Raw genomic sequence first — 12,649 nt, 5'->3', positions numbered from 1 at the left:
GTGAGAGTACCTATGAATTCTGCATTGCCCAGGACAGTAATGGTTTATACCCATTTTTCTGGCATAATTATTAAAAACTTCCTCTTCCACTCTCAAATGTGGATGGCAAATTATGTGGTTATAAGAAAAATACAGAAAAATACACTATTTTCCAGTGTTTTATCATGTAGCTTAAAAACAAATGAAAGAAAGAGAAAAATATTACATTGAAGAGAATAGATGGTAATGTGGTTGGTTGACCTGGAGGCAGTGTTTGAGAGGAGAGTTTTGAGAGCCTTGTGTATGTGGTCAGCCTTAAGTATCTTACTCCATTTCAGAAGTTGTATGATGATTTCCCACAAAACCTTCTTAAAACAGATGAGTTTTGAACTTTTGTTGTCATCATAATTAAGGAAAATATTCAAGTGTCTTATGCAAAGCTTCATGATATTAGGATCTATGCAAAAAGGAATTAAATGATCATAGGCCTTGCTTTCAGAAATTTATAATGCAAGGTGTAAAAGCAAAGGATTTGAAGTAGACACAAAGGGGATCTAAATCAGCTGTTTAGAGGTGACTTTCCTTTGAGCAAATACTACACATATCTGCTACTCAAGATTCCCTATTATAAATGGAAAGCATTTTTAACATAGCAGCATTTTCCCCCCTTGTAGTATTCCAAGTGAGAAACTTGGCTTTCTAAAAGTTAACCTTATGGTGATGGGGTTGATCTTTTTGGTCATAGTAAATTTTGTTTTACATAAGATGTCACATGTATGAAATAGCTAAAGGAAAAGCTCATAGACCCAGATGCATTTATTACTAATTTGCAGTACCTTTTTACACAAATTGGCAATCTGAAGAAGTTAATACCTACTAACTTTGACACAACAAGTTACAATAGAAGTCTTGAGGCAATACATACACATATACGTTTTTATCAAAATTAAGTTGCCTAGAAGTGGACCATCATGCTCTGTCTGGGTAAAAGGTGGTAGAATAGTAAAGTAATTAGGAACACAAAGTTCCACATCACCATGTCACATAAAACACACAATGCTGCAAAGCCATGAGCTATTTCTTTCTCTCTCAAACACAAATACCAATACCAACACAAACTTGTACACCCTATATATGTGGAGGGTGGGGAGACAGAAATGTTGCTATTTTACAGTACTCTTCCAACCCAAGAGGAGATTGAAAATCTTCCTGCCTTCCCTCGGGAAAAACTGACTCTGCGGCTCTTGCTGGGAAGTGGAGCCTTTGGAGAAGTGTATGAAGGAACAGCAGTGGACATCTTAGGAGCTGGAAGTGGAGAAATCAAAGTAGCAGTGAAGGTAATGTGAATCTTCGAACTCCTTGACACATTATATCACCATATCTACAAGGATTGATGTGGATATAATTATAATAAAAGTTGAGTGCTCTTTGTTGAAAAGAGGACAGGTTGAATGTCGAAGCGTATCCATAGCTATAGAAATCACATTTTTAAAAAACATTTCCTACATAGGAACATTGTTTGTAATCAACAATCTCCAGGATTTGCATTACCTCTAAGGCTACTAATTAGCTGAGACCTATCAGACAATAATTTTTCTTCAAACATGTCATAAGAGAACTGGAGTTGTAAAACACATTCTTAAGGTACTAGACCAAGGGTCAGCAAACCTTTTCTTAACTGGGCAGATAGTAAATATTTTAGGCTTGCTGGCCATGCAGACTCTGCCATTGTATTGTCATAGACAATATGTAAATAAGTGAGTGTGGCTGTGTACCAATAAAACTTTATTTATGAACACTGAAATTTGAATTTTACATTATTTTCATATGTCATGAAATAGTAGTATTCTTTAGACTTTTTCAACCATTTAAAAATGGAAAAGTCATTTTCAGATCATAGGCAATACAAAAAGAGGTGACAGGCTGGATTTGGCCCACAGGCTATAGTTTGTCAGTCTCTGACTACATGATTATTTATCATGGTATATTTAATATATTTTTAAGGAAGCACTGGATATACTCATATTTTTGTAAAACTTTCTTTTGATAAAGGGAGGATGAATCTTTTATGTATTTGGGCAATATCCTGATCTCTGCTTATCAGAGATTTATTGCTTTGAGAGTTAGCTATACAACTAGAAAAGTTGGCAAAATTCTCTCTGCTTCCAAATGATGTCATTTAAAAGTTCTTTAACTTACTCCTACCTTGACTGTTTTAAACAAATGTTTATTTCTGTCATGTAACAAGATAACTGTTGGCTTCAGGATAGTGTGTCCAGTCAGAGCCAGTATCTCTGAAATTTTCTTGGCTGTTGTTCATGCTTGCTGCCTCATTGTTCCAAGATGGCTGACAAAGAAGCAAGCATCACATCTTCATTTGGACCAGGGAAAGGAGGAAAGATGGTTCCAGATGTACATGTTCAGGAAGGCAAACGTCTTCTTCAAAGTTCCCTCCCCGCCTTAGCAGTTTTTCTCTTATATACCATTGACCATCACCGAGTTATGTGACCACCCCAATTTCCAAGGGAGGCTGGAGAATTTCAGAACACAATTTTCATGATTAGCTTTGATCAATTGCTTGGGACTGGGAACTTTGCCTTCAAGAAATAGATTGAAAGCAAGGAGATAAAGAAAACATATTGAGAAGAAAATTTTGAAAATTAAGAAATTAGCCTAAATAACAAAACTTGGTCACTTAAAATTCTACCTTTTGGAGGAACATTGTAGAAACATCACTAGGCCTTTTATTTTGCGTATTCTTCTACTAGCAATAACAGGAGGTAACATTTGAAGGGTTTATAGAATACATGCACATGCCTTATCTATGATCTGTTTCCAGCTTTCAGGGTAGATATTACAAAACAAACAACAATCTCCATTAACCCGCTGAGCTCACAGAAATGTCTACTCTACTGATTCCTGACTTGTTTTTATGTTGTACAGACTTTGAAGAAGGGTTCCACCGACCAGGAGAAGATTGAATTCCTGAAGGAGGCACATTTGATGAGGTAGTTCTGAAATAATTTTCTCTTGGTGTGGGTAAGAAGTTTTAAGTCTTCTTGACTTATTTTTAACATCCAAAATGACCTGACGTAACAGATCATGCCTAAAACAACACGGTTGAAACGTTTCAATGAAACCACAGCTGCAGAGCAAGTAGTCTATAGAAGCCAATCTTCGGAGCCTGCGTACAGGCACTCCTCAGGCAAGAGGTTCTCCTTTCTTTTATCTTCAGTAAGGAGCATGTTTTGCAAGTGAATTCTGAAGCTATTTGACTTTTGACACACTTGTATTCATCTAAATATGTGATAATGGTCAAGTATACCCAGTAAGAGAGAGTTCTCTCAAATGCTGTAATGTCAGTGAAAACATCTTTGTCTTCATAAACTTGTCTCCAAGTTTGAGTCTGTGGTCATAAAAACTGCTCAAGCACATCCTAATGGGAAAACTTGAGGCAGTGGTTCATTGAGTCTCAAGGTGTGGGTTCCAATTATTAGGTTGGGACTTGCTTGGTTTGATGTCTTGAGAAAACTGTGTAGCCAAACCTGCATTTCTGGGTTGTTTTCTTGAAAGGGAGAGTATATATTTCATACCTGTAATGACCCAAAACACAATGTTTTAAAATATCTTTTCAAGGAGGCTACTAGTGAAAATTACTTTCTTTTCCAAAATTTGCTTAATACAAATGTTATTCCTTCTAAAAACCAACCTATGTTATCCATACTCATGGCCACTAGGGGTTGCCATATTACCTCCTTAAGGTAAGCACAAAGACCAGTAGTTGGAAAAGGAAGCATTAGAGACACTAAGTCAGGGGTTTTGAAGGAAACTATTGATAAAGAATTGCTATACTCCATAAAGACCCTTGGCTAGGACTCCTGCCTCTGTCATGTCATCCAGCCTGTGTCTTTCCACCTTTCAGCAAATTTAATCATCCCAACATTCTGAAACAGCTTGGAGTTTGTCTGCTGAATGAACCCCAGTATATTATCCTGGAACTGATGGAAGGAGGAGACCTTCTTACTTATTTGCGTAAAGCCCGGATGGCAACGGTAGGCAGTTGGGATCTGTAATATTGGTTTCATAATGCAAATGCCCTATAATTCCCCATTAATTTTCTTTAGATTTAATAGGCTGCAGTGGTAAAACCTTAGAAGACTTATATGGAAAGAATTATTCTATTTACTTCATGTTAGATTTTGACAATCAGATCCGTGGGCTAACATTCTGGCATTTTCTGGTCATGTGAGCCCAAGCCTGTTTTTAGTATTTAATAGGAGAACATGACCCTCATTGCCAGAATCATGTTTTTCTGGAGCACAGGGATCGTGTGGAGTTGGAAAGGCATATCTCTGTACTTAATCTATATGCCTATCTGTCCCAAATTATATTTCCAGTCTTAATGTCTTTACTGAGTACCAGACTTGTATGTCCCTCTCTAGTTGACGTATCTATTTGGATTTTAGTAGGCATCTCAAACATATTTTGCCCCAAACAGAGCTCTTGATTTCGTACATCCTCTCCTACTCTACCCATCTAGTTCCTTGCTTTCTCTTTCCCTACATACATGCTAACGAGCTCTGCCTGCAAAATGCAGCTGCAGTCATTCTTCTCTTGTATCCCCCGTGCCTGGAGCAGTGCATAGCACATTATGAACCCTGGAAATACTGTGGAATGGCGGACAGGACTGGGGGTGACTACCTGCAGGAACCTACTTTATACCTTAGATGAGAACACGAGAGATAAGACAAGTCACCAAAGTTTAAATCTGGTGGATTAAAAACTTTTTTTTATATCAAAATAAACATCATATGGCTAAAAAATTAAAATGTGTGACAAAGCATATAGTGAAAAACAGGAGCCCTGTGCACTGCCTCATTCCTACCTCTCAGGCCTGCACATATCTTCTGGTATTTACCGCCAAGTTCCTAAATAGTCTGCTCATACTAACACATGTTGATTTTTCAATTTGGGGTAAATTGACTGCCCAGTATGGAAGAGGAAGATTTAACTCTCTTAGACTTCTTCATAATATACCTGTCCATCCCCCACCACGCTACACACAGGAAAACTTTGCTTGCCTCATCCTCTGACAGTTATCACAATTTGCAGATAAATCATCCTTCTGGTTTTGCATTATTAGAACTATTTAGTTATTATTATTATTTTTGGAGCTGAATTATCCAAATGTTATTATTGTAAGTATTTTTCCTGAGGCTAGTTTAATAAATATCTCTTGTTTTCATTTTAGTTTTTATATACGTAAACTCCCCAACTGAATGGTAACACTTTTCTCAATATGTTTAACAGTATCAGATAATCTGGTACTTAATTTTTTCTTGGACACTTCCTTCCTGGAAGCCGTGTAGATGCTTGTGCTCTAGGCTAGCTACACAGCTGCTGTTGTAGGGGTTTCCTTCATATTAGACCTGGGAATCTTCCTCAACTCTTGTCCATGTGGGGCTTTTTCCTTGTATCTCATGACTTTTTGTTTGTTTTAGAAAAGAGAAAGTATGAGAAAGTATGCATGTGCAGCAAAAATCTGCTTTTTTAAAAAAAAAATTTTTGAGAAAATGCCCTTTATTCTTCCCTTATACTTGATTGATAATTTGGTTGGACTTTTAGGTTGAAAGCTGTTTATCTAACAGATAAAGCCACCATATCTTTCTTTCCTCACTTCTACAATTGCCAGTAAGAATTCTTATGCCACTCTGATTCCTGAACTTATTATCAGTGGTCTGTTTTTTGCCTCCTCCACTTCAAAAATTTGAGGAGAATTTTACCTGTGGTACTCTTTACCCACAGCAGAGTAACAGTTGCTTCGCTAATCATTCCCTACAGTTTCAGGAAGTTTTTTCATTGTCTCTTCGATAATGAAGAGAATTCCTTATTCCCTCTATTTCTTTGTTCTAGAAATCCTGTTATAATGGACTGCTTTGTTTCATCTTCTCATTCTATTAGCTGCTGTCTCCTATTTTCTAGCTTTTGTTATTTTGCTTTCGATTGTGATAGACTTCCTCAACTTTGTCCCCTAATCTTTTAGTAGGATTAAAATTTTTTGTTAACATATTTTAATTTTTCACATACTTATTCTTGTGTTTTGACTGCTTTTTAAAATAACATTCTGGTTTTCTTCATAGATGCAAAATTTTACTCATCTTTTTTAGGGTATTAATTATACTTTTCAAAAAGTGTTAATTTGCTTCCTGCATTGCCTTGGCTTCCTTGTTCCTCTTTGTTTTGGAATCTGATTCAATGTGAGAATCTTTCTCAAATGTCTAGTATTCTTGGCTGGTTTCATATTTAATCATGAGGCCTAACAAAATGATGGGAACCTATGTGTCCAAGGAAGCTTCCTTTTGGTGTTAGGTGGGACCCTGCTCTTCCACTGGGGATCCTCCAATGTCAGTAACTGAATCTCTTCCCTGACATATGCCAGTTTAACTAGGGAGGAAATTGCTCGTTTCTCCTCTGGACAGTAAATGCCTGATGCATCAACTCAGAGCATTTAGAGGGGGCTGGAGGTCTCAAGTCTCAGTATGTGGACTCTTATTTAATTTTAATTCTCTCCATTTCAGTACAGTGCCTCAGTGTGACTGGTAGTATCTCCGAACTTGGAGTTGTTCTGGTTCAGGTTTCTGTTGTTTTTATTTGTTTGTTTTCTATAGACAGAAGCCTTCACCTGTGGTAGAAGAAGCTATGATTTAGTTAGGCCTTAAATAACTTAAACGTTCTTTTTGCCTTCCGTCCTTCTCCTTGTCCCTGTATTCAGGGATACCTGCTGCCCCCCATTCTGGAGACTTTATGACCTTCCATGAAGAAAAACAGCTTAATTCTTGCCTTTTCTTTCTGTAGGCAGTCAGCTTTCATCCTCTTGGCTCTGCTAAATTACCACTCCTCCATCTGCTTTCCCTCTTCCAGAATGCTTTGTCTGCCATGTCAGTTCTCACGACAGTTGATTTGCCCTTGTGAAATTTTGAAAATGTTCACTATACTGCCATGTCAGTAAGGTTTGGGGAGAGAGTGGAACTGAAAATGCACACATTCAATCCCTCATCTTAAACAATACATTTTATTTGTAGATTGTCTTGTTTTGTGGTGGCGCTAAGTGTATGAAAACTGAAGAAAGGATGAAAAAGGATGGACTGAAAAAAACGTGGATCTACCTTTTCCAAATCATTTTGATTCACCCAGAATCCTAATGCTTATAAAGATTAGTTCTTACATGAACTTCAGTTGTTCCGCAGCCTTTCCTGGTGGCTGCCAAAAACAGCTTGCAGGGCTTTATCTCCTTCACTGCAACCATACAGACATCGTTAGGTGCTGAAGGCAGAATGAAGGCCTGAGGCCTATGGGAACCATCACAAATGCTACTGCCTCTCATGCTGAGTTCTTTTGAGGCCAGCCTCTCCCCACGTGGAGTGCTCAGAGGCACCATAGCAGAAGAACCGGCAGAAGCCTTTCTCTCTCTCTCCCTGCATTCAAGGACTGTTTCGTTGGGTTGGATGCCTAAGTATTGACTGCAACTAGGCCCAGAAAGCTTAGTCTAGTCCTTTGCTTTGAGGACTCAGCTTCTTTATCTACAAAATGAAATTTTGAATCAAAAACTTCCTAAGGTTCCTTTTAACTTTTTTTTTTTTTTTTTGACAGAGTCTTGCTCTGTGGCCCAGGTTGAAGTACAATGGCGTGATCTCGGCTCACTGCAACCTCTGCCTCCCAGGTTCAAGTAATTCTCCTACCTTAGCCTCCTGAGTAGCTGGGACTTCAGACACACGCCACCATGCCCAGCTAATTTTTGTATAGTTTTTTGTAGTGGAGACAAGGTTTCACCATGTTGGCCAGGTTGGTCTCAAACTCCTGACCTCAAGTAATCTGCCTGCCTTGGCCTCTCAAAGTCCTGGGATTACAGGCGTGAGATAACACACCTGGCCTTAACTTTTGTTAAAAGGATTATATTAAGATAGAAAAAAGTGAAACAAACAAACAAAAACTGTCAAAGTAATATGAATATGTAGTAAACGTGCTGCCTTCCAGATAAAATTCAATTCACCAAATTTTTGCTGGGTGTTTACTCTACAACGGCGAAGGATGTGGTTCTTGCACTCAAGGAACTTGTTACATGGTCGAGTTGTAAGTCTACAGATGAAAGTCTACAGATACCTAAATAATCCACTTAAAGTAGGAAGTAGGTGGACTCATTAGAGTGCAGTGGAGAATATACTGTAGAAGCCCAGAGGAAGGAGCGATTCCTAACTGAGGAAAGCTGAGAGGGCTTCATGGAAGAGGTCTACTGATTCAGACACAACCAAAGCAGGAGGTAGAACAGTAGCTGAACTGTGCTTTCCCACTGAGTTATGAAAGGCTTTGACTAGGGATAGACTGAGATCAAAGTTTAATAAGGGTTTAACAAGAGATGACAGGTGGCAGTCCAGGGTGGCATCTAGAGTCAAGGAAACCCAACATGGGGTGATGCGGTATCCCAACAGGTTGATATATGGTATATCAGAAGGAGAGAGTAGTCAGAGATCCAAGCAGGCACCAGCATTATGAAAATCTGTCAGCAGGGAACAGGGCACTAGCCACCAGGCTGAAATTAGGGAGTAGGATCCTAGGCCTAGAGAAAGACTTCGCAGGTAGAGTAGGTTTTGCCGAGAGCAGAGCAGGGTTCCGTTCACAGGAACCAGTGAACCATTCAAGACACCCAGCAAGGACTCAGATACGGGCCATGAGACAGTGGACCTGAATCAGGTTGGAGAAGGATTGATTTGGGAGTAAGGTCAGAGCCTAGTTATTAGCCCTAGGTGTGGCTGTGAAGAACCATGGCAATAGTGAGCCCCAGAACATCAGGATATTCCTAGTTTGGAGGCAAGAGATAAATGTGTCAGAGGAGGTAGGGAGAACAGCACTTAAGAGCATTTGTTTTTAAGGAATTGAGGGACTTGGAGGTTGGGAATCATTTGAGATACTCACAGCTAAGGCTGTGGATGGAAATCAAGAAACAGGAGGACATTCCAGGGGAAAAAATCATAGCAGGAGTAAAGAAGAGAGGCTGAGAAATGCAGAGTAGGAATAAAGAACTGCAAGTGGACCAGCGTAACTGAAACACAGATTGAGAGAGGAGAAACAGTAGGAAATTAATAGACTTGTAGAGAGGCTTGTGCAGCCTGGGGGTGCTGTGGAGACTGTGCTCAGGAATTCATAATAGACTCTACCCGAAGGGGGTCACAACAAAGCAAGCTAATGAAAGCATAGGAGGCCGGAGACATGGGACATTTTTGAATGCATTAGATTAGGAATGACAAAGGCTTGAACCAGGGTAATTGCAGAGCACTGGAAAGGGACAGACAGTATAATGTACCTTCAGGGCAGGATCTTTGAATTTTCCCAATATGGTACTAATAAAAACTTCAACTGGCTTTTTTCCATGTAGAAATCATTGCAACCAGTACAGGCTCAAGTGTATATTTGTGCTCGCTCTCTTAGATGAAAGGAGTAATTTGAAACTTTGAAATAGGGTATTGCTAACAATTTATATGGGGTTCATATGAGAAACAAGCCCATTGTCATGACTGGCAAGACAGAGTGTCATTGGGTCAATAATTAAACCAGCTAGCACTAAATAAGTCATCATTTTGACTACTTATGAGAGCAACAAATGTTTATTAAGTGCCTGTTATTGACCAGCCATATTATGTAACTTACTTGAATTTTGCAAGGTCAGTATTATTGCCCATTTTACATGTGAGAAATTTGCTTAGGGAGTTAAGTAACTTAAGCAAGTTCACACAACTAGTAAATAGCAGAACTAGGATTCACATCTCGATCTGTCTGGCCTGACACCTGGAGGTCTTTCCAATAAAGATTCTGTATTGCCTCTACTTACTAAACATAGCTGTCATTTTTTTAATGTATATTTGCATAGAAAACATCTAAATTTGTTTTCCTCTTTGTTTGAATTCTTATAATCGTAACTAAAAATCCCTTTAAAACATCACATACATACATGTATATGTATATACATGTATCCACTTATATTCACACATGTATGTATATATTTCATGCAAACTAGAAAACTACCTGTAATTTTTCCTTCATTTCTTACAGTTTTATGGTCCTTCACTCACCTTGGTTGACCTCGTAGACCTGTGTGTAGATATTTCTAAAGGCTGTGTCTACTTGGAGCAGATGCATTTCATTCACAGGTACAGTTCTCTTCTGGATACAGGGTTATTATGGATATTGGCACAATAATCACCTGAAGTGCAGGTAAAGCACACAAGATAATTAAACATTTTAATTCCTTCAAACTAGGAATAATTTCTATTAAAAGTCTCTCTTATAAATCATCCTACTGTAAAGACACATGCACACACATGTCTATTGCAGCACTATTTTCAATAGAAAAGACTTGGAACCAACCCAAATGCCCATCAATGATAGACTGGGTAAAGAAAATGTGGCACATATACACCGTGGAATACTATGCAGCCATAAAAAAGAATAAGTTCGTGTCCTTTGCAGGAACATGGATGAAGCTGGAAACCATTATCCTCAGCAAAGTAACACAGGAACAGAAAACCAAAGCAGGTTCTCACTCATAAATGGGAGTTGAACAATGAGAACACATGGACACAGGAAGGAGAACATCACACACCAGGGCCTGTCTGGGGTCGGGGGCAAGGGAAGGGAGAGCATTAGGAGAAATACCTAATGCAAGCAGGACTTAAAATCTAGATGACGGGTTGATAGGTGCAGCAACCACCATGGCACATGTATACCTATGTAATAAACTTCATGTTCAACACATGTATTCCAGAACTTAAAGTAAAAAAAAAAAGTTTCTTTTCTTTACAGACCTACTATGGTTACTTGTTTGATTTCTGGAACTTTATTGTTGTTGTTATTATTATTAAATATAACTTCCGCCATAGGGATCTGGCAGCTCGAAATTGCCTTGTTTCCGTGAAAGACTATACCAGTCCACGGATAGTGAAGATTGGGGACTTTGGACTCGCCAGAGACATCTATAAAAATGATTACTACAGAAAGAGAGGGGAAGGCCTGCTCCCTGTTCGGTGGATGGCTCCAGAAAGTTTGATGGATGGAATCTTCACTACGCAATCTGATGTATGGTAAGTTTAACAGGACACAGAGTAAGCTGACAGAATCATCAAACGTTAGAGGGGATTTTAAAAGGACATCTAATCTTGCTTTTTTAATGTGAGAAAACAGAAGACCAGAGACCAGCTCAAAATGTAAAGGTTTGTTCAATGACTTTTTAGTTGGGCTGGCCGTAGGCAAAATTACGAATGAGATAAAATTTCTCAGTGCTGCCAATTTTTATTCATGCCTTCCCTCTCAATGTTTACTGGCACTTTATCCCCTGCAAACTTGGGAGGAAAATGCTGAAATGTTTTTGTGCTCAACCTTAGGTGTGTCTGCATGTCAATGCTCTGAAATTCTTGGATAATGGAGGCCTACAACGGGGTTTCAGTCAGGGAGAGAAACAGAGTATGAGTGTGTGTATACGTGTATGTGTGCATGCATGTGCATGTGTGTCTTTTTCTGTGTGTGCATAGGTGTATATGTGCATGGATGTGCATGCATGTGAGTACGCATATGAGTCTGTGTCTCTGTCTGTGTGTGCACGTGTGCCTCCTCCAAGCCTTCCTATCACCTTTGAAGTATTTGCTCATACGCAGTGTCTTGTTCTAGTTTTTCTTGTCAGCCTGCTTTTATATCTCCCATTTGTCTTTTATGAGGCCAATAATACCCTGACAAAGTAGACCCTGCTAGCCCCAGGAAAAATGTTGTTGGAGAAACTACTGTAAACCTGGTGTTTGTAATAAGTATAATTAAAGCAAACCCTCTACTATTCTTAGGTCTTTTGGAATTCTGATTTGGGAGATTTTAACTCTTGGTCATCAGCCTTATCCAGCTCATTCCAATCTTGATGTTTTAAATTATGTGCAAACAGGAGGGAGACTGGAGCCACCAAGAAATTGTCCCGATGATCTGTAAGTTAATTATGTTAACATAAGCACCCCCCAAACAAAAACATGTGCATATACAATCTTAGGCCTCTTGATACAGTTTGTTAAATTGTTAAAATAAAAACTGGAACTTAAACATTGTATATCCCACATAAAATATCAATTCATTGTGTCAGTTTGTGAATACATTATGGTTTCTTTTTATTTCTATATACAAATGATATTTCACTGAGAAACAAAATTTTGGAGAGTAAAATACTTCTGGGTAAGTGAATTCTAACAAAAGCACTCTGTGTGTGTGTGTGTGTGAGAGAGAGAGAGAGACAGTATACACACGTGTATGCCTTTTATTTTGGGAGATATGATCTGACTAGTATCTTAATCTACATATTAAAAGATTATACTAAATAAGAATATATTGTTAAAAAGTTGGATTGCCTTTGTTGATATAGCTGACATCGACTAATAAGAAATAGTATTACTAAAAAATTATACAAGTTTGATCTGTTTATGAACATAACAAAAAAATGACTAAGTATTGTAACTTTAGCGAATCCTGGCCATTACTGAATTCTAATAGTGATTTCTCAGTGGAGTGAGTGACTTTTAGTCAAATTATAAGGAAAAAAGTTTTTATTCTGAGTATTAATCTGCCTCCTTGTGGAAAGTCTCAGCAA

At 38.4% G+C, this 12,649-nt stretch overlaps 1 protein-coding gene across 3 annotated transcripts in view; it reads left to right on the top strand.

Annotated features, from left to right (window-relative positions):
• ROS1 (ROS proto-oncogene 1, receptor tyrosine kinase) overlaps positions 1 to 12,649 on the top strand; it is a 148,630-nt gene that overhangs the window by 114,536 nt on the left and 21,445 nt on the right. For all 3 annotated transcript variants that reach the window (XM_038000980.2, XM_038000982.2, XM_038000981.2), the window contains 6 exons: positions 1,154 to 1,316; positions 2,923 to 2,987; positions 3,902 to 4,031; positions 10,084 to 10,181; positions 10,911 to 11,111; positions 11,862 to 11,996. In XM_038000980.2, coding sequence (XP_037856908.2) covers positions 1,154 to 1,316; positions 2,923 to 2,987; positions 3,902 to 4,031; positions 10,084 to 10,181; positions 10,911 to 11,111; positions 11,862 to 11,996 — 792 coding nt within the window. The remainder of the gene's footprint in view (positions 1 to 1,153; positions 1,317 to 2,922; positions 2,988 to 3,901; positions 4,032 to 10,083; positions 10,182 to 10,910; positions 11,112 to 11,861; positions 11,997 to 12,649) is intronic.

The sequence above is a fragment of the Chlorocebus sabaeus genome, chromosome 13, assembly GCF_047675955.1.
Source record: "Chlorocebus sabaeus isolate Y175 chromosome 13, mChlSab1.0.hap1, whole genome shotgun sequence".
Lineage (NCBI taxonomy): Eukaryota > Metazoa > Chordata > Mammalia > Primates > Cercopithecidae > Chlorocebus > Chlorocebus sabaeus.
The sequence above is the reverse complement of the archived record's forward strand: the minus strand, read 5'-3'. Positions and strand labels throughout refer to the sequence as shown.